The 19,339-nt window shown below is 49.7% G+C and overlaps 1 protein-coding gene across 1 annotated transcript in view; it reads right to left on the bottom strand.

Annotated features, from left to right (window-relative positions):
• Positions 1–5,307: 5,307 nt before the first annotated feature.
• LOC142246483 (programmed cell death 1 ligand 1-like) overlaps positions 5,308–19,339 on the bottom strand; it is a 31,802-nt gene continuing 17,770 nt past the window's right edge. Inside the window, exon 4 of the mRNA XM_075319545.1 lies at positions 5,308–5,498. Within this exon, the coding sequence (XP_075175660.1) occupies positions 5,491–5,498 (8 nt within the window). The 3' untranslated portion in view covers positions 5,308–5,490. The remainder of the gene's footprint in view (positions 5,499–19,339) is intronic.

The following is a 19,339-nucleotide window of genomic DNA, read 5'->3' on the forward strand; positions in this document are numbered from 1 at the left end:
GTTGTATTCTCACCCCGTGACCGCAACTCACCTGTGACTTCATCGCTGTCACTCGGGCGACTTGCTGTCACAGTTGGAGGATCCAGCGGTGGCCGCGAGTAACCTCAGTGACAGCTCAGCTGATTGCGCGGCTCACCTCAGTTGCTGCGTGGAGCTGACAGGAGCGGCGGTGTTCTTCTGCAGCTCCTGTCACCTTCATGTAGCAGAGCTGAGAGCAACGCGGGACCTCCGTGGATTATGACATGGATGGGTTTTTTGGGTACTTAATAAAGTGGTGAACGAGGGTCTTTGTTATTGTTTATTATTTCAAATAAAGGATTTTTTTACTGTTTGTGTTTATTAACTTTAATTTACAGGTTAATCATTGGGGGTGTCTCATAGATGCCTGCAATGATTAATCTAGGATTTAGTGGCAGCTATGGGCTGCCATTAACTCCTTATTACCCTGATTGCCAACGCACCAGGGAAAATCGGGAAGAGCCGGGTACAGTCCCAGAACTATCGCATCTAATGGATGCGGCCATTCTGGGCGGCTGCTGGCTGATATTGTTAGGCTGGGGGGCTCCCCATAACGTGGAGCTCCCCATCCTGAGAATACCAGCCTTCAGCCGTATGGCTTTATCTGGCTGGGGGGACCGCACGCTGTTTTTTAAAATTATTTATTTATTTATTTATTTTACTGCACAGCATAGACATGCCCACCGGCTGCTTTGATTGGTTGCAGTGAGACGGCTGTCACTCAGCGTGGGGGCGTGTCTGACTGCAACCAATCATAGGCGCCGGTGGGCGGGGAAAGCAGGGAATACGAGATTGATTAATGAACGGCCGGCATTTTCAAAAGAGGAGAAGCCGCCGGAGCAGTGTGAACGCCGTGCAGCGCCGCGCTGGTGATCGGGGATCAGTGAGTATGAGGGGGGGGGGGATAGACCGACATGGACAGAGAGAGAGACCGACAGAGAGAGAGACCGACCGACCGACAGACCGATCGACAGAAAGAGAATAGAGACCGAGAGGGAGAGACCGACTGACAGAGATAGAGATTGACAGACATTGTGAGACATCACTCGTTTCCAGTGTTTTAGGAAACATGCGAGAAATGTATTTAGAAAATCGGATTTCACTAGGATGGTGTGAGTGCCTGTCCAGTGACATCCGATTATTTACACGCTCCCATAGACTTGCATTGGAAAGACTCGCAGGAGAAACTCGGCAAAACGCAGCATGCTGCGATTTTTTTTCTCAGTCCGATCTGGACTGAGAAAAAAAATCGCAGATGAGAGCTGAATCATTCACTAACATGTGTCCGATTCCAATGCGGGATTTTCTCACACTGCACTACTGCGAGAAACTCGCAAGTGAGAAGCCGGCCTAAGGGAGGAGGTCGGATTCCACCCCTGAAGCCACAAGCAGATTTATGTATATATTGATGTATGGCGTATATGATGTTGACGATAATAATGTTTTTTGGGGAAATGTTGCCATCCAGTGGCCGGTTTAAGTAGAGCCTGTAAAAACAGGTGACCGAGCTATGAGAAAGGGTTAAAGGGAATCTGTTGCCACTTTGACCTTTTTTATCCCTGCCTCTGCACTTCCTTACCATTGTTTTCACCGCCTATTATCGTCCCAGCCTCATGCGATGTGTAGTTCCTGCTCTGAAATCCTGCACTTGTCCACTAAAAAGTAAAAGGAGGCAAAAAACGAGATAGTTATACTTACCAAGTCTCCCGCGCTGCTATCACACTACTCCTGGGTTCGCTCATTAACATTCATGCATATTCACTGCTTCCCACGCCCACCCTTTGTGACAGTGTCTGTGATTGGTTCAAATCACACTGCTGGCATGTCGGCGTCTTTGATTGTAGAGTGTAAAAATAAATAAATAGGAAAAAATGGCGTAAGGTCCTCTTATATTGATACCAAGCGCAGATAAAGCAGACGGCTACAGGCTACAGCCCCCAGCTGTGTGTGATATCTTGGCTGTGTATCAAAATACAGGGGACCCCATGCGGCTTTTTAAAAAATGATTTATATAATAGGAAAATGGCATGCAGTCCCCCCTAATTTGGATATCCAGCCAAAATAAAGCCTGACAGCTGGGGGCTGGTATTCTCAGGCTGGGGAGGCCCACGAATAACCTTTAATAAAGCCCAGCCTGATAAAGTGAAATAATGAGAGAGAACAGAAACCAACCTCTTGGCCATTATCTTGGAGATACTTTTGGTGTCAGAGTTCATTACCAGTGATGAGCAAGTACTACCATGCTCAGGAGCTCGGTACTCATAACTAGTGATGAGCAGGCACTACCATGCTCGGGTGCTCAGTACTCGTAACTAGTGATGAGCGGGCACTACCATGCTCACGGGATTTGTACTCATAACTAGTGATGAGGGAGCACTACCATGCTCAGATGCTCATTACTCATAACTAGGGATGAGCGGGCACTACCATGCTCGGGTGCTCCGTACTCGTAACTAGTGATGAGCGGGCACTATCATGCTCAGGAGCTCGGTACTCATAACTAGTGATGAGCGGGCACTACCATGCTTGGGTGCTCGGTACTCATAACTAGTGATGAGGGAGCACTACCATGCTCGGGTGCTCAGTACTCGTAACTAATGATGAGCGGCATTTGATACATGTTCAATTGGGGAATTTTTTCCCTTACTCCCCAACTACCTCATATATACACTTATGCACATACCATTACCTATTTTTCTTTTTTCTTTACATTACCTCATTGCAATTGTCACTTTATATTTATTACCACATAAATATAGTGCTTCTCTATCTTGAAAAAGCTGTTCCACCATGCGAAACGCGCGTCGATGATGTCCAGGTTCCTCACTGGGGGGTTTTCAAATTGAAGGTGTTTATTCTGTTACATCAAAGCTCCAGGTAATACTCTGTCCGTATTTGGGAGTTTGTTAGAGTTTGCTAGAATGGTTCACTTATACATATAACCTATATGTGATGATTTTACTCCTATACTGGACTGTTTAGCTCTATTTAGCTATTTACTTATTATATAGTCCTGGTTAGTGTCCTAATTTTTGACACTTATTTCTATCCTTTTTTTTTTTTTTGCTGCAATTTTACACTGACCAAGGGTCTCGGATCTGCCCGACTGAACTCTCACTGTATTTAGATACACTGCGGCCGATTTATTTCTAGGATTTATTTATATCCATTTTTGAATGACCTTTGTGTTGTTCTGAGAACAACCCTGTCTGTGTAACAATTCTTCCATCCCCTCCAGTTGATTCACTTTGGTGATGTCTTAATCATGTTTTTAATTGTCTCTTGTGATTTTTTTCATGTGAAATAAAATTTTGTCTATTTTTGCACATATACTCGTTGTTTCTCTTGTCTTTTTATATATATATAGATATATATACACACTGTGTATATAATACCGTATATATTTATTCTTGTATTGTCAGGCATTTATTATAGCACTATTGCTCTTACCTTATATATAAACTTACCCCTTGTGATATCAAAACCCAGGTGTAATGAGACGCTAAACCACTAGGAGTCACTAGATACACTAGTGGAGGAGATCTGTGGGGTAGTTGAACAAGCCAGGTGTCAGTAGCCAGGAGATCACATCAGCAACAGGGGGAGAGAGAGAAGCCGAAGTCAATGAGCGAGTCGAGGGTCTGTTAACCAGGAAGTCGCATCAAGTACCAGGAAGAGAGCGGAGGCAGGGTCAGGGTACAAGCCGAGGTTCGTAGCCAAGAGGACACATCGGCTACATGGGAGAGAGTGGAGTCGGGGTCAGGGTACAAGCCGAGGTTAGTAGCCAAGAGGACACATTGGCTACATGAGAGAGAGTGAAGTCGGGGTCAGGGTACAAGCCGAGGTTAGTAGCCAAGAGGACACGTCAGGTACACGGTAAAGAGCGAAGCCACGGTCAGAAAACAAGTCGAAGGTCAGGGAGGTAGGGAGTCAAGTCAGAGAAGGGGAGGAGACAGGACGGGGTACAAGGAACTAGGTAGCGGGACATGATTGGATCAGTCAGTTACGGGAACTAGAGATGTGCACTACAAAACAGGATGTCACGCTGTACTCTAAGATGTACAATAGCAGTACAGCGCAGTAATGTGGGACTGAGAGGATACCTGAAACTATCTGAGAAGGTAGTTAGCTGGTAAACCACTAGGGGGCGTAAAATGGAGGAAACGTATGAGCAGTGAATTCGCTAGCAGAGGTAATACTAGTCAAGCCCACCAGATGGCAGTAGAATCGTCAGAAAGCCGTGTCACAACATGAGGTCTTGTAAATACACAAGGGCAAAGTCTAAACATAGTCAGAGGGAAGCAAATAGTCAGTAGCCGGGAAATCAGAGCCTAGAAGTGAGGGGGAGTGGGAAGACAAGACAGAATTAAGGTAAACAGATAAGGAACGAACAGGGAGAGACACTGATGGAAACAGACAACAGAGGAGGTTAACAGGTCAGGTGAACACGGAGGTCAGGAGGGGGCAGGGCAGACAACAGGTCACTCAAGAGCAGAACACAGCAGAGCCAGAAGTATCACTGGCGAAGTCCAAGAGAAACAGTGCCCTAATAAAGCAGCCTGACCTCCAGAACGAGGCAGGAAGGATTAACCCCTAACGTGACCTGTATCAGAAGTGAAACTAAAAAAAAGGCTCAGCTCCAGCCAGGAGTCAATCATGACACAGGAACTATTCCGGGTGAAATAGCTCCCAGATAAAGCAATGCAATCACCCGGAACGAGGCTCCAAAGAGCAGGCCCCTCCCCCACCACACAGGAATAAACCGGAAACGAGTTCACCGGAGGAAAATATGAGGCCCAGGATAGGTTCTGTAGGAGAGCAGAGCACCGCTAATCAGAAACATGCCACCCCGACCATTTATCTGATAAAGTGACCAATCCAGTCTGTATACACATTCTGTGACCCTCTATTTTCCAGACAAGCTTTATGCCCTGTGTGTACCTAATAAAAATATAATTTGTTTAGACCCCTGTGTTCGTTTTTTTTTCTCTGTGAGTCTTAAAGTTACATGGTAGACACAGAGGCCATTGCTACTAGGCCTCATATTGCCATAGCAACCAAGATGGAGGCCAATGGACTGATGGAGGGAGAGCTCTCAATCTGTCACGTTCCTCATGTACTGCGGTCACTGTTCGCTCTGCTGGGAGGCCCATAAGTGAGAAATCTAAGCGAGGATCAATAGGACATCGGGGGGCGCTACAACGTGTGGGTAATATTTGCAGAGAAACAGGTTTTCTAATGGTTTCATCTGAGAATTTTTTATTTTGTTTTGTAACCTCAACATTGTAATTTATTGTAAGGAAACATCTTATTTCTATGTATTCGCATCCGATAAGGCGCAGTATGGAGATCAGATATCCCTCTCATTGCCTTCAGTATATAGCACCGCATGTGATGAAGGAATCCCAGGAACGTCCTCCATCTTCCTTGTTCCTTCGTGTTCCGGCCTCCACAGTAACATCATCAGCTGCTCTATTGTCCTACAAGAGAACACAGATCATTGTCTATAAGCCATAATCATCAACATTAACAGAAATAAACACGTGAACTAGATCCCTCTGTGTGTAATGACTCTATATAATATATAGGAATAGATTACTCTGTGTGTAATGACGCTATATAATATATAGAAATAGATCCCTCTGTGTGTAATGACTCTATATAATATATAGGAATAGATTACTCTGTGTGTAATGACGCTATATAATATATAGAAATAGATCCCTCTGTGTGTAATGACTATATAATATATAGGAATAGATCCCTCTGTGTGTAATGACTATATAATATCTAGGAATAGATCCCTCTGTGTAATGACGCTATATAATACATAGGAATAGATCCCTCTGTGTGCAATGACTCTATATAATATATAGGAATTAGAGATGAGCGAACCGGTCCCGGTTTGGCTCGAGTTCGGTTCGCCGAACGGAGGTCTCGTTCGAGTTCGGTTCGTCGAACGTTCGACGAACCGAACTCGAACCGCATAGGAAACTATGGCAGGCAATCACAAACACATAAAAACACCTAGAAAACACCCTCAAAGGTGTCCAAAAGGTGACAAACAACTCACAACACAACACAAACACATGGGAAAGTGACAAGGACATATACTCATGCGAAAACAAAAGAGCTGGACAAGGAAAAAGAGGAGGACACACAGATATAGGCATGGCACGCCCTTCTAAAATCATGTAAAACACCGCAAGGTGACTCCAAGCAGAGTCTCCCTTTTTTCCAAAAATTGGGCCCCACACACACCCACCCCTTCAGTGGCAGCAGTTGTGCCCCAGTTGTACACTTCACAGCTAGATTTGCATCAAGCACATTCAAAAATACGCCATACTTAACCGTCCCCAGGATGACACCGGGGTAGGTAGCTAAGTCTTTCCTGATCCCAGCTCTGTTCATCTTGGATCATTTTTAAAAACAATGTAAGTAAGGTTTACTCCAAGCGGAGTCTCCCTTTTTTTTCCAAAAATTGTGCCCCACACACACCCACCCCTTCAGTGGCAGCACTTGTGCCCTAGTTGTACACTTCACAGCTAGATTTGCATCAAGCACATTAAAAAAAATGCCATACTTAACCGTCCCCAGGATGACACCGGGGTAGGTAGCAAAGTCTTTGCTGAACCATGACTTGTTCATCATGGCTCCTTTTAAAAAACACAGCAAGCAAGGGTTACTCCATGCGGAGTCTCCCTTTTTTCCAAAAATTGGGCCACTCAGACACCCACCCCTTCAGTGGCAGCAGTTGTGCCCTAGATGTACACTTCACAGCTAGATTTGCATCAAGCACATTCAAAAACTACGCCATACTTAACCGTCCCCAGGATGACACCAGGGTAGGTAGCAAAGTCTTTCCTGATCCCAGCTCTGTTCATCTTGGATCATTTTTAAAAAACACAGCAAGCAAGGGTTACTCCAAGTGGAGTCTCCCTTTTTTTCCAAAAATTGTGCCCCACACACACCCACCCATTCAGTGGCAGCACTTGTGCCCTAGTTGTACACTTCACAGCTAGATTTGCATCAAGCACATTCAAAAATACACCATAATTAACCGTCCTCAGGATGACACTGGGGTAGGTAGCAAAGTCTTTGCTGAACCATGACTTGTTCATCTTGGATCTTTTTTTAAAAACACAGCAAGCAAGGGTTACTCCAAGCGGAGTCTCCCTTTTTTCCAAAAATTGGGCCCCACACAGACACCCACCCATTCAGTGGCAGCACTTGTGCCCTAGTTGCAAACAGGATGTTTTGATTTGCATCAAGCACATTCCAAATCCACAAGCATTTACTCTCCCCAGGATGACACAGGGGTAGTAAATTCCTTGTGGATCCATGACTTGTTCATTTTGATGAACGTTAGTCTGTCCACATTGTCACTGGACAGACGCGTGCGCTTATCTGTCAGCACACACCCAGCAGCACTGAAGACACGTTCAGAGACAACGCTGGCAGCTGGACACGACAAAATCTCCAAGGCGTAAGTGGAGAGCTCTCGCCATTTTTCAAGATTTGAAGCCCAAAATGAGCAAGGCTCCATTTGCAAAGTCATGGCATCGATGTTCATTTGGAGATACTCCTGTATCATCCTCTCCAGCCGTTGACTATGTGTCATCAGACTTCTTGTCTCTGGTGGGCTTGCAAAGGAGGGTCTAAAAAAATTATGAAAAGATTCAATAAAATTGCTGTTACCAGCACCAGATACGGTGCTACTGGTACGGGTAGACTGTTGAAGATGACGAGACCGTCCCATGTTTGTCAAGTTACAACTGTGAGATTCACTCCCTGCACCTGCACGGTTGTTTGGTGGAAAAGCCGAGCTAAGATCGAGTAACAGCTTCTGCTGATACTCCTGCATACGTGCGTCCCTTTCTATGGCTGGAATTATGTCACAAAATTTGGACTTGTACCGGGGATCTAATAGTGTGGCAAGCCAGTAGTCATCATCACTTCTAATTTTGACAATACGAGGGTCATGTTGGAGGTAGTGCAGCAAGAAGGCGCTCATGTGTCTTGCGCAGCCATGCGGACCAAGTCCACGCTGTGTTTGTGGCATAGAGGTGGTAACCGTTCTTTCTTCCTCTGACATCTCCCCCCAACCTCTTTCAACTGAAATTTGACCAAGGTCTCCCTCATCCGCTGAGTCTTCCATGTCCATGGACAGTTCGTCCTCCATTTCTTCATGTTCTCCTGCACCTTCCTCAACATTTCGCCTGCTACTATGCGCCCTTGTTGATCCCTGTCCCCCAGGGTCCCATGCCTGCTGCGTTGGTGATGATGAACGTCTGGACCTTGGTGATGTTGTTGTGTCTTGCGCATATGAATCCTCCTGTAGTTCCTCCCCTTCCTGTTGTCCCACCCCCTGACTCCGAATAGTGTTTAGCGTGTGCTCCAGCATGTAAATGACTGGAATTGTCATGCTGATAATGGCATTGTCAGCGCTAAACATATTCGTCGTGATCTTCCCCACCTCTGCATCTCGTTGGCCCAGGCTATACGTCATGACGTATTGCACCAGGGCTCGGCGGTGCTGCCACAGTCGCTGTAACATGTGGAGAGTCGAATTCCAGCGTGTCGCCACATCGCATTTCAGGCGATGAACCGGCAGGCCGAAAGACTTCTGGAGCGATGCAAGTCGCTCAGCTGCGGCACTTGAACGGCGGAAGTGAGCAGACAGTTTTCGTGCCCTGGTCAGAAGGCCATCTAGGCCAGGATAGTGTGTTAAAAATTGCTGGACGACAAGGTTCAACACGTGAGCCATACAAGGCACGTGTGTCACCTTGCCCAGGCGAAGGGCCGCACCCAGGTTTGCAGCATTGTCGCACACGGCCTTACCAGGCTGCAGGTTGAGTGGAGACAACCATTTATTAAACTCGGAACGCAGAGCTGACCACAACTCCTCAGCTGTGTGACTCCTATTCCCAAGACATGTCAAGCTAAAGACCGCCTGATGCTGTTGCACTCTGCTGCCAGCATAGTAATGAGGGGTGCGTGATTCCTTCTGCGCAGTGAGAATGCTGGTGGCCTGACCAGGCAGGCTTGGGGCGGAGGTGGAGGACCCAGATGAGGTGGAAGAGGCAGAAGCAGTGGCGGAACTTGGACAGACAGAGGATTGACACACAAGTCGTGGGGACGGCAAGACTTGTGCAGCAGACCCTTCACCATCTATCACCATAGTTACCCAGTGCCCAGTCAGCGACATGTAACGTCCCTGTCCATGCTTACTGGTCCAAGTATCGGTGGTGAAATGCACCCGTTCACACACAGAGTTTCTCAAGGAAGCGGTGATGTTGTGTGCGACATGCTGGTGTAGCGCGGGCACACCTTTCTTAGAGAAGTAGTGGCGACTGGGCATCTGGTACTGAGGCACAGGGACAGACATAAGGTCTCTAAAATCCTGTGTGTCCACCAGGCGGAAAGGCAACATTTCGGTAGCCAAGAGCTTACAGAGGGATAAAGTCAACCTCTTAGCTTTGTCATGGGTCGCAGGAAATGGCCTTTTATTTGTCCACATCTGAGGGACAGAGATCTGGCTGCTGTGTGGAGACGGTGTTGAGTAGGGTGTCCCTGGAAAAATGCAGGTTTGTGAGGAAAGTGCAGGCGGAGACATGATGTTGCCTTCATCCAACGTTGGTGCTATCGATGTCTGAGAGCTGTACACACGCACTTGTTTCCCCTTCCAAACCAACTGATGACCTACCAAGCAAACTGCCTGTTGCGGTTACAGTGGTGGAAGTTGTGCGTGGAAAACCAGGTGTGACAGCTGTCCCCACAGTCCTAGAAGATGAAGAGCGCGCGGATGCACTGGAAGGGGCTGGCGGTCGATGGTTCGCTCCGCTAGGCCGCATTGCAGCACGGTGAGCTTCCCACTGGGACATATGATATTTATTCATGTGACGATTCATGGAAGAAGTTGTCAAACTGCTGAGGTTTTGCCCTCTACTAACAGAATCACGACAAATTTTACAGATCACATAATTTGGGTGATCTTTTTCTATGTCAAAAAAGGACCAGGCTAGGCAAGGCTTAGAGGGCATGCGACCTGCTGAGCCCCCCCGACTAGTGCTCAGAGGCAGAGTGGTGGCTGAGGATGCAGTTGTAGACGTGCTACCAGTGCTCCGACTCTGTCCAGGAAGGCGCAAGGTAACTTCGTCGTCGGTTGCATCCTCCACCACCGCCTCTGTTGACCTCCTCGAGTGCCTGACTGTGGGTTGACAGTAGGTGGGATCTAGAACTTCCTCATCAATTGTTGTGTTTGCACTCCCCTCACCCTCAGACCGAGCCTCTCCTTGCCCTGACCGAATATTTAAGTTGTCATCCCAATCTGGTATCTGCGTCTCATCGTCATCAGTATGTTCCTCATTGTCTATAACAACAGGTGTTACAGTTTGTGAAAAAGGGTCAACATTATGCTCTGAAACTTGGTCCTCACGGCCTGAATCAGAGTCACAAAGGTTCTGGGCATCACTGCAGACCATTTCCTGGTCTGTACTCACTGTAGCTTGGGAGCAGACCTCTGATTCCCAGGCTATAGTGTGACTGAACAGCTCTGCAGACTCAGCCATCTCAGTTCCACCATACTGTGCAGGGCGGATGGAGACTTCAGAGCTGGGAGAAAGCAAGTTTGATTGGGATGACAACTCAGAGGACTGGTGTTTTTTGGATGCGGTAGCTGAGGAAGCGGAGAGGGCACTTGTTGGACCACTTGAGATCCATTCAAGCATTTTCCTTTTTTGGCCATCATCTACCTTTGTTCCAGTTGTTCGTGTCTGTAAAAAAGGGAGCACATCAGATTGTCCACGGTAGACATCTTACTTTTGCTGGTAGATGGTCTATCTTCAGCAGATGTTAATGGAGCTTTGCCACCTTCCCCACGGACAAACCCTTTTTTTTCCTTTTCCAACACGCCTCTTCCTCTTTCCACCAGCATCTGTCATTTTGCCACTCATTTTGATTGCGACAAGATTGTGCACTTAAAATGTGGTAGTAAAAATTGAGAGGTGGTGTAGATTGCAGCAGTGGTCTATCTTTATTAAGAGCAGAATAAACAACAATAACTATCTCTGACAATGCAACTACGGACCTTAAACTGGCAGCATAAATTGCTAGTATAATGGCTTAGTAACAATGAGTTTGAGTATGCAATGCAGGCAGACGTGCTGCAAATATCTTTGCACTTGTGGGACAATACAGAAGTCCAACAGACACGTTTAGGATGCCACTAAGTTCACTCAGTGTTTGCTAGTATAATGGCTTAGTAGCAATGAGTTTGAGTGTGCAATGCAGGCAGAGGTGCTGCAAATATCTTGGCAATAGTGGGACAATACAGAAGTCCAATAGCCACGTTTAGGATGCCACTAAGTTCACTCAGTGTTTGCTAGTATAATGGCTTAGTAACAATGAGTTTGAGTTTGCAATGCAGGCAGACGTGCTGCAAATATCTTTGCACTAGTGGGACAATACAGAAGTCCAATAGCCACGTTTAGGATGCCACTAAGTTCACTCAGTGTTTGCTAGTATAATGGCTTAGTAACAATGAGTTTGAGTGTGCAATGCAGGCAGACGTGCTGCAAATATCTTGGCAATAGTGGGACAATACAGAAGTCCAACAGCCTCGTTTAGGATGCCACTAAGTTCACTCAGTGTTTGCACACTCAAGCTCATTTCTACTAAGCCATTATACTAGCAAAGGGCAGGAGGGTACAGTGGCAGGGTTGTGGGTCTCTGGGTAGAGGAAAGGAAGCCTGCCTTTCTATCCCTCCTAATGGGGAAATGCAGCGAGGAAATCCCTGACCTTAGCTACACAGACGCTGTCATCTTGTGTAGCTGTTAAACTCTGTTTTCACGGACCTGTCACCTATGGCTCTGACCCTGCCGGTATTAGCCCTTAAAAGGACTGATAGAAACTTCTATCCCTATTCTGTACAGCGCTGTGTATAGAGCGTACACAGCAGTATCGGAGACAGGAGCTGCGCCAGCGGTGACTGACACCCAGACGCAGAAGAGATAATGGCGTCCGGACGGGCAGATACTCGTTTTTATAATGCAGGGACACGTGACATGGACATCCTATCACACATGCCGTTGCTTCTCTGGCTAAAAGTCCACTTAGCTGTGTGTGTGTCTGGGATTGGCTGACATGCTGGCCCGCCCCACTACACGCGCGCGCTTAGGGAAGGAAGACAAGGAAAAAAAAAAAAAAAATGGCAATCGCCATTATCCATACAGCAGTGATCTGAATGCGCTGTTCCCGCACACTATACACTGAAATGTCATAATAGTGTGAGTCACAGAGTGACTCACACTATTACAGCGGAAAGCCAGCTAGGAATTAGCTGGTCTTTTTGCTGCTAGAACCGTTCTCGATCGTATCTAGAACTATCGAGCTTTAGCAAAAAGCTCGAGTTCTAGTTCGATCTAGAACAGCCCCCAAAATCACTCGAGCCGCGAACTGGAGAACCTCGAACCGCGAACCGCGCTCAACTCTAATAGGAATACATCCCTCTGTGTGTAATGACTCTATATAATATATAGGAATAGATCCCTCTGTGTGTAATGACTGTAAATAATATATAAGAATAGATCCCTCTGTGTGTAATGACTCTATATAATATATAGGAATAGATCCCTCTGTGTGTCATGACTGTATATAATATATAGGAATAGATCCCTCTGTCTGTAATGACTGTATATAATATATAGGAATAGATTCTTCTGTGTGTAATGACTGTATATAATATATAGGAATAGATTCTTCTGTGTGTAATGACTCTATATAATATATAGGAATAGATTCTTCTGTGTGTAATGACTGTATATAATATATAGGAATAGATCCCTCTGTGTGTAATGACTCTAATATATAGGAATAGATCCCTCTGTGTGTAATGACTCTATATAATATATAGGAATAGATCCCTCTGTGTGTAATTGTCGCGGGCGGGGAGGAGGACGCTGCGCTCACCACGCTCGGATCCGGCACTGCTGCTGCTTCAGCTCGCTGCTCGGTGGCTCGAGCCAGCGGCGGACTGGAGTACCTGGGGCCCACCAGGAAAAAAACAATCTTGGGGCCCACCAGCACCATGCAGTTACCGTACTGTATATAGCAGGGGTGGGATTAAATTTTTTATCAGGTTCTCTGTAAACCCCGCCCATTTTAAAACCACACCCATTCTGTAACCACACCCATTTTGTAACCACACCCATTCTGTTAGCCACACCCATTTTCACGCAATTTCCTCAACCAAAAAATACAAGTAATTTAAAGTAAAATCTCCTTCCCCTCCTGTATCGTCACTGTCCTGTCCAGCATCAGTTGTTCCAGTCACTGTCAGTCTTATTGTATTAAATGATTTTTATACAGTTTTTAAAAATTATTACTAAAGGAGCCCTGCTAAAATTGGAACAGACGACCTTCCCCATACAGATCTCATCCCATTATGGCCTCTTTCCCCTGCAGATCCCATCCCATTATGGCCTCTTTCCCCTGCAGATCCCATCCCATTATGGCCTCTTTCCTCAGCAGATCCCATCCCATCTGCTCCTTTTCCCATATAGCTCCCATCTTATGTGGCCCCTCTCCCTATATAGCTGCCATCTTAATGCGGCTCCTCTCCCCATATAGCCACATATAGCTGCCATCTTAATGTGGCCCCTCTCCCCATATAGCTCCCATCTCATGTGGCCTCTCCCCATATAGCCACATATAGCTGCCATCTTAATGTGGCCCCTCTCCCCATATAGCTCCCATCTCATGTGGCCTCTCCCCATATAGCCACATATAGCTGCCATATTAATGTGGCCCCTCTCCCCATATAGCCACATATAGCTGCCATCTTAATGTGGCCCCTCTCCCCATATAGCCACATATAGCTGCCATCTTATGTGGCCTCTCCCCATAGTCACATATAGCTGCCATCTTAATGTGGCCCCTCTCCCCATATAGGCACATATAGCTGCCATCTTATGTGGCCCCTCTCCCTGCATCTTCGGCTCTCTGAGCGCTTACCTGCTCCAAGCACCGGTGGCCTCTCCTCTGTCTTCCGTCCTCCGCGGCTCTCTGCACACTAAGGGTATGTGCACACTAGGTGCTTTTTTCACACCGCATTTTTTGTGCGTTTTTGGCCGCAAAAAAGGCACAAAAACGCACCCGCGGTAAAAACGCGATGCGTTTTGGCTGCGTTTTTGCTCACTGCTTTTTTATGCGTTTTTTTATCGGTGAACAATGCCATTAAAGATTGTTGAAAAAAAGGTCTGATGTCATTTCCTTCTTCAATATGTTCTTCATTCTCCACTAGTGTATGCAGGAGAGCAGACAGCAGCTGCAGAACCACAAGGCTCAGCATGCTCCATCCAGGACTGTATGCAGGAGTTTTTTGCCCTCCAAAAAAATGACGTGGGCTTCGCCATATTTTTGTATGCTAGCCAGGTACAGCAGGCAGCTATGGACTGCCCCCAATCCCCAGCTGCCTATGTGTACCCGGCTGGGAACCAAAAATATAGAGAAGCCCTTTTTTTTTTTTTTTATTTCATGAATTTCATTAAATAATTAAAAAAAAAATGACGTGGGCTTCGCCCAATTTTTGAGTCCAGCCAGGTACAACTAGGCGGCTGGGGATTGGAATCCGCAGTGCAGGGTGCCCAAGATTTCTGGGCACCCCCTCTGCGAATTGCAGTCCGCAGCCACCCCAGAAAATGGCGTTTTCATAGAAGCGCCATCTTCTGGCGCTGTATCCAACTCTTCCAGCTGCCCTGATGTCGGGTGGCTTGCTGGGTAATAATGGGGTTAGGGCTAGCTGTATATTATCAAGTGGCCCTAAGTCCGAAATACATGGTGTCACGCCAATATTAGACATGGCCACCATGAATTTCTAGTAAAGATAAAAAAAAAACACAACACAAAGAAAAATATTTTTATTAGAAATAAAACACAACACAATTAGTGACTCTATCTTTATTGAATTAAAGAACCCCCCTCCTCCACAGTAATCCTGGGTCAAGGGTCCCGCGCCGTCCAATCCGGATCCAATATCCTCTGATCGGTTTGCTGGAAGGCAAAGTGATCTGATGATGTGTCAGGATCAAGGATGTGAATTCCATCACACAGCAGCTGATTGTATTAAAGCCGTTTATACAATCAGCTGATGCATCAGTGCAAAAAAAAAAAAAAACCCAAACGACACACTTCAGTGCAGACTCCTGTCAGACCGATCAATGCAGGACCCGGCGGTAATCAGCTGATGAAGTCTCCTGACGGCATCAGCTGATAGTTTAGCCAGCCGGGTAGTAAAAAGCCGGCGTCACCACTGTCACTGTCAGCTGATTCCGTCAGGTGACCGCATCAGGTGATCAGCGCCAGGTCCTGCAGCTATCGGAGGTGTCCCGGCCGTCTGCACACACCCGGAGCAGGGGTGGCGGTACCGGGAGAAGAGCTGGGAGCGGACGTGGCACCGGGAGGCTGCAGACAGGTGAGTATGACATTTTTTTTTTCTACTGTTCACTTTTGACTTCGCAGCTGCTTCCATCTCCTGCTCGTACAGGGTGCCGCACGGGAGCGGACATGGCGCCGGACGGGAGATGGAAGCAGCGGTGCCGGTACTGGGAGGATTCACGCTTCTGTGTTTACCAACAGAAGGAATCCTTTTCCTGTACACGTCACTGTACAACCCACCCCTTGCGTTTACAGCCGCGTTTTTAGTCATAGAAACGCAGCTATATTTGCAATATGTGTTTTTTATTGCGTTTTTGAACATCTCATTGAACTCAATGGGTGGAAAACGCAGTGAAAACGCAAAAAAGCGCTGTGTGCGGACAGCACTTCTGAAAACCCATAGACATTGCTGGGAAGCAATGTCACAGTTTTCTGCAAAAAAACGCGGTAAAAAACGCTTAAAAACGCAGCAAAAACGTCTAGTGTGCACAGGGCCTGATGCTGACAGATGGCAGGAGGAGGAGCTACCTCCCCATACTGCCGTGACCTCTGCAGCGTCAGCACGTCGCTGCAAGCCGGGTCAGGGTCCACTGAACCCTGAAGTGCGGCCCATTAGGAGGTACAGGGATTCATTTGTGTCAGTGTCTTAAAGAGACACTAACACAAATGAATACAGGGAACCGGATCGCTGGAGCTGTTTCTTGCTGGTTCTGGGAACCGGCTGCTATTTTAACAACCGGTTCTCCAGAACCAGATAGAACCGGCTGAATCCCACCCCTGACTGTGCAGACATTTGAATGGAATAAGGGTTAATGTTACTGATCTGATTGCCCACAGTCTCCACATGCCCAACCGCCCCTCCCCACCGGGCCCCTGCTTGTCCCCCTGGGCCCCCGTCCACCACCCCTGGGCCCCCGCACCCCACCGGGCCCCCGCACCCCACCGGGCCCCTGCTTGCCTCCCTGGGCCCCCGTACACCCCCTTGGGCCCCTGCTCGCTTCCCGGGCCCCGCACCCCCCCTTGCCCCTCTGGGCCCCCGCACCCCCCCCCCCCGGGCCCCTGCTTGCCCCCCTGGGCCCCCGCACCCCACCCCCCCGGGCCCCTGCTTGCCCCCCTGGGCCCCCGCACCCCACCCCTCTGGCCCCTGCTTGCCCCTCTGGGCCCCCGTACACCCCCCCTGGGCCCCCGCACTCCCCCCGGGGTCCCTGCTCGCTTCTTGGGCCCCTGCATCCCCCCCCCCCCGGGCCCCTGCTTGCCCCCCCTGGGCCCCCGTACACCACCCCCGGGCCCCCGCATCCCCCCCGGGCCCCTGCTTGCCCCCCTGGGCCCCCGTACACCCCCCTTGGGCCCCCGCACCCCTCCTGGGGCCCCTGCTCGCTTCTCAGGCCCCCGCACCCCACCTCCCCAGGCCCTTGCTTGCCCCCTGGGCCCCCGTACACCCCCCCTGGGCCCCCGCACTCCCCCCGGGGCCCCTGCTCACTTCTCGGGCCCCCGCACCCCCCCCGGGCCCCTGCTTGCCCCCCTGGGCCCCCGTACACCCCCCCTGGGCCCCCGCACCCTCCCGGGGACCCTGCTTGCCCCCTGGGCCCCCGTACACCCCCCCCTGGGCCCTCGCACCCCCCTGGGGCCCCTGCTTGCCCCCCTGGGCCCCAGTACACCCCCCTGGGCCCCCGCACCCCCCCGGGGCCCCCTTTCCCCCCCCCCTGGGCCCCCGTACACCCCCCCTGGGCCCCCGCACCCCCCCCCGGGGCCCCCGCCTTCTATACTCACGTGCTGCTGCTCCTGCAGCCTGGCCTGGGGCGACGCCGGGTCCGTCCTGCGCAGCGCGATGCTGCCAGCACCTGCACAGGAAGGAAGCAGTCATCGCTCTGAGACTGCTTCCTCTTGCAGTGTCGCTGGCTGTGCAGATGAGTCAGAGCCGCGCGGCACTGACAGTGACAGCAGGCAGAGCTGGAGATCGCTCTCCCTGCTTGCCGCTGCAGAGGCAATGGGATTGTCACTAATCATATCGGCAATGTGCCGATATGATTAGTGAAATTACCGGCCGGGGGGAGGGGGGGCCTCTCACACATATCCATAGGGGCCCAAGGGGGGTAGGGGGACGGGGCCTAGGGGGCGTGGCCATCAATAGCAGGGGCCCACCGGGGGTTCTCACAACCTCCTGGTGGGCCAGTCCGCCCCTGGCTTGAGCGGTGGGCCGGATCCGGGGACCCGAGCGGCGCTCCTCGCCTGTGAGTGAAAAGGGGAATGATGTTGGGGATTTATTGTCTGTGACGCCACCCACGGTTGTGGTGAGGTTGTGACACCACCGCTGCTCTGGACGGGGATCCCGGGAGCGATGACAGGGTGCAGCGTAGTTGTTGTTTTCCCCTCCGTGGGTAGGAAGTTGGTTGTCCCGGGGCCCGGTGAGGGAGGTAGGGGGCAGGTGGGTTACGGGACCTGGTGAGGTGCAGGGTCCCGGGGGCAGCACGGTGCCGCACGGCACAGTGGTACTCACTCAGCCAATGACAGATACAAAGTCTTTGGTAAAACACACGGCTGGATGGACGGGGCCCACTGACGGCTGCGGTGGTTTCTGCTCCCGGTAGGTTGATGGTAACTGTCTTTACCTGCACCTTGGATGTATTCTTGGTACTGATGGCTTCCCACTGGTAACCCGCTCCCCAGCTTAGATGGATGCTGAAGGAGCCCCTTTTGCCCGCAGGCCCTGGCCCTGGGAACTGTAGCCTTGGCGGTGACTGTATTTCCCGTCACGGTGTGAGCTGTTGCCTTCTATCGGGTCTTGACTGCTGGGAAACCCAGGAGGTTCCCTTCGCTAACGGATTTGACCGGTTTTACGGCGACTCCAAGCCTGGTCGGGGTCCGTAAGCCCTGCCAAATAGTGCTGGCTTCTCTTTGCTTCCCGATCCGGTACCGGCGGGCCACCGCCCGTCCCCGGTCCTTAAGGGTCACTCCAATCGGCCTCTCCTGCAGACGGTCACCACCGTCTGCCAACCTTGCTGTATGCGTCCGGGCCACGCACCCGAACACGGTCAGTCTCCTCTTTTGCTACTTCACTCTCTCCTCTCTCCAACTCATCTCTCTTCCTTTTCCCGCCTCCAGGACCGTGAACTTCTCGGTGGGTGGGGCCAACCACCTGGCTCCACCCCCTGGTGTGGACATCAGCCCCTGGAGGGAGGCAACAAGGATTTGTGTCTGGCTTCGGTGTGCCTAGCCGGGGTGTGGGGTGTGTTGTTGTAGTACCTGTGACGACCTGGCTTGTCCAGGGCGCCACATTCCCCCTTAGTAAAATGCAGACCGTCCGCGGGCTGCCCGTCCATCACCGGTTTTATTTTTCTTAACTGCAAAGATAGAAAACAGTAAGAACATGTAAAAACACAAGCATATTTGTAAGGACACTTGAACGTTGCAACAGCAATATATATACATTTTTATTAACGGTAACGGCTTCCGCTCTTCCCCCACCCAAACAACCTGGCCCTGATGCTGCCCCCAAGAAGTGGGCAGCACCCCTTGACCCCAGTCCTGAACCAAGTTGCCCGAGCGGGTACGGTCTCTTTCAGGGGACCCGCGTACCCCCGGAGGATCGCCACCAGTTACGGTAATGGCGGGCCTGGGCCATCCCTTTCCTCCAGGCCCATCCTCCAAACCTGCCTCTCCGGAGGCGATAACGGCTTAGCCAACATTTTTATTTACAAGCCACAAGTTTGTGGTTGCCCTGCAAGTTCTCGGGCTTGTCCGTAGCAGTTCCTACGCATCGGTTGCAGAAAGTCCCTACGGGGACTAGTTGCCGGCAAGGCCGGTTCAATCACGGTTTCCAATCAGATGACTTCGTCGGTTGATTTACTTATCATTCAAAACTTTTAAACTGGTGGTCCCAACGGG

Source organism: Anomaloglossus baeobatrachus, chromosome 7 (genome assembly GCF_048569485.1).
Source record: "Anomaloglossus baeobatrachus isolate aAnoBae1 chromosome 7, aAnoBae1.hap1, whole genome shotgun sequence".
Classification (NCBI taxonomy): domain Eukaryota; kingdom Metazoa; phylum Chordata; class Amphibia; order Anura; family Aromobatidae; genus Anomaloglossus; species Anomaloglossus baeobatrachus.